General features: G+C 48.5%; 1 protein-coding gene across 1 annotated transcript; it reads right to left on the bottom strand.

The window, feature by feature from the left end:
- Positions 1-152: 152 nt before the first annotated feature.
- Positions 153-941, bottom strand: KVP18_004849 (uncharacterized protein; the record flags this gene model as incomplete). Its single annotated transcript, XM_067957863.1, has 1 exon — positions 153-941. The coding sequence occupies one exon, from the start codon at positions 939-941 to the stop codon at positions 153-155; it is 789 nt and encodes a 262-aa protein (XP_067813937.1).
- Positions 942-1179: the final 238 nt, after the last annotated feature.

Below are 1179 nucleotides of genomic sequence, written 5' to 3'. Positions count from 1 at the left end.
ATAGACACGGCCGACTCTGACCCGTCTCGTCGCTCCGTGGTGTCTGATGCTGGTTGCCGTCGGCGTTGCGTCCGGCGCGGGATGTAAGTCATGTCGTCCACCATGATAAGGTTGATTAGGTTGGTTGAATTACACACGTGCAAGAATGTCTTTTAAAGCCATACATCCAGGGACTCCTGTGGGGTACTTTCATGGGGTTTCCCCTCACTAGTAAACACGATTTTCTTCGGGCATACAATCGTTGTACCACCTTTTATCTCTCGAATGACGGGCCAGCGGTCGGTTATTTGCAGTATATCCTCGATCGGGTGCGTACCCTTGAACTCGTCAAACAGAACAGTTGAATGGTGACCGTCTTCGTATCCGTCCCACCAACGAGGATTGAAAACTTGATATATAGCACCCACTGCTTCTGCACGGGCGGCCGATGTCTTGCCCGTGCGTGTGTTACCGAAGAAAATACAGACCTCTTTGGGGTCAGCGATCTCAGTTTCTTCGACTTCAACCCTTCTTTTATGAACCATCATGCTGCGGACTATCCGCTCGTATCGGAATACTGCGGCTCTGTGCTTTAGTACTAGACCTTGGAAGGGCATGCCAGCCTCAATGTCCGCGTAGATTGTTTCCAGATCGTTCCGCTTTCCTTGGTTGCTAGGATTTCCTTGTTCGAACAGGATCTGCTCCTTAGAACAGTAGGCTTTGTTATGTTCGTCTGAACCTTTCGAAATCTCGATGTGTGCCTTCGGCATTTTCGATTTCAATGTCGACCATTTGAGCCCATGTATGTTGACAAACCCTTGTAGGTGCTGATGGTTTGTTGTAGGTGCCACCTCTAGTCCGATGATGGCGTAGATAACTGTGCTTAAGCTCTGGATCCAGGCGATAACCAGATTGATATGCGTTGTCGTAGTGTCTTGGTCGGTGAAACAGAATCTCGACATTATGTAAATTTCCGGAATTTAGTGCACACAAGTTGTGCACACAGTAAAATTTCGTCGTTCGGCGTCATAGACGGAGCAAGCCGAGTGGTATATAAGCGTTTTGAAATTAGCTGGTTAGCACAGACTGGTTTTTTTGTTCTGAGAAAACACCCTAAAAACAACCTTATTCCCCCTCGGTGACGGCTTTTCGGCTGATGCTAGACCGTCTCACGTTGGTGATTCGGTCAAGGGGGGTGGT

This window comes from the organism of the source record quoted next, assembly GCF_019968955.1.
Source record: "MAG: Porospora cf. gigantea A chromosome Unknown PgA_NODE_10682_length_1179_cov_1117.03, whole genome shotgun sequence".
NCBI classification, from domain to species: Eukaryota; Apicomplexa; class Conoidasida; order Eugregarinorida; family Porosporidae; genus Porospora; species Porospora cf. gigantea A.
The sequence above is the reverse complement of the archived record's forward strand: the minus strand, read 5'-3'. Positions and strand labels throughout refer to the sequence as shown.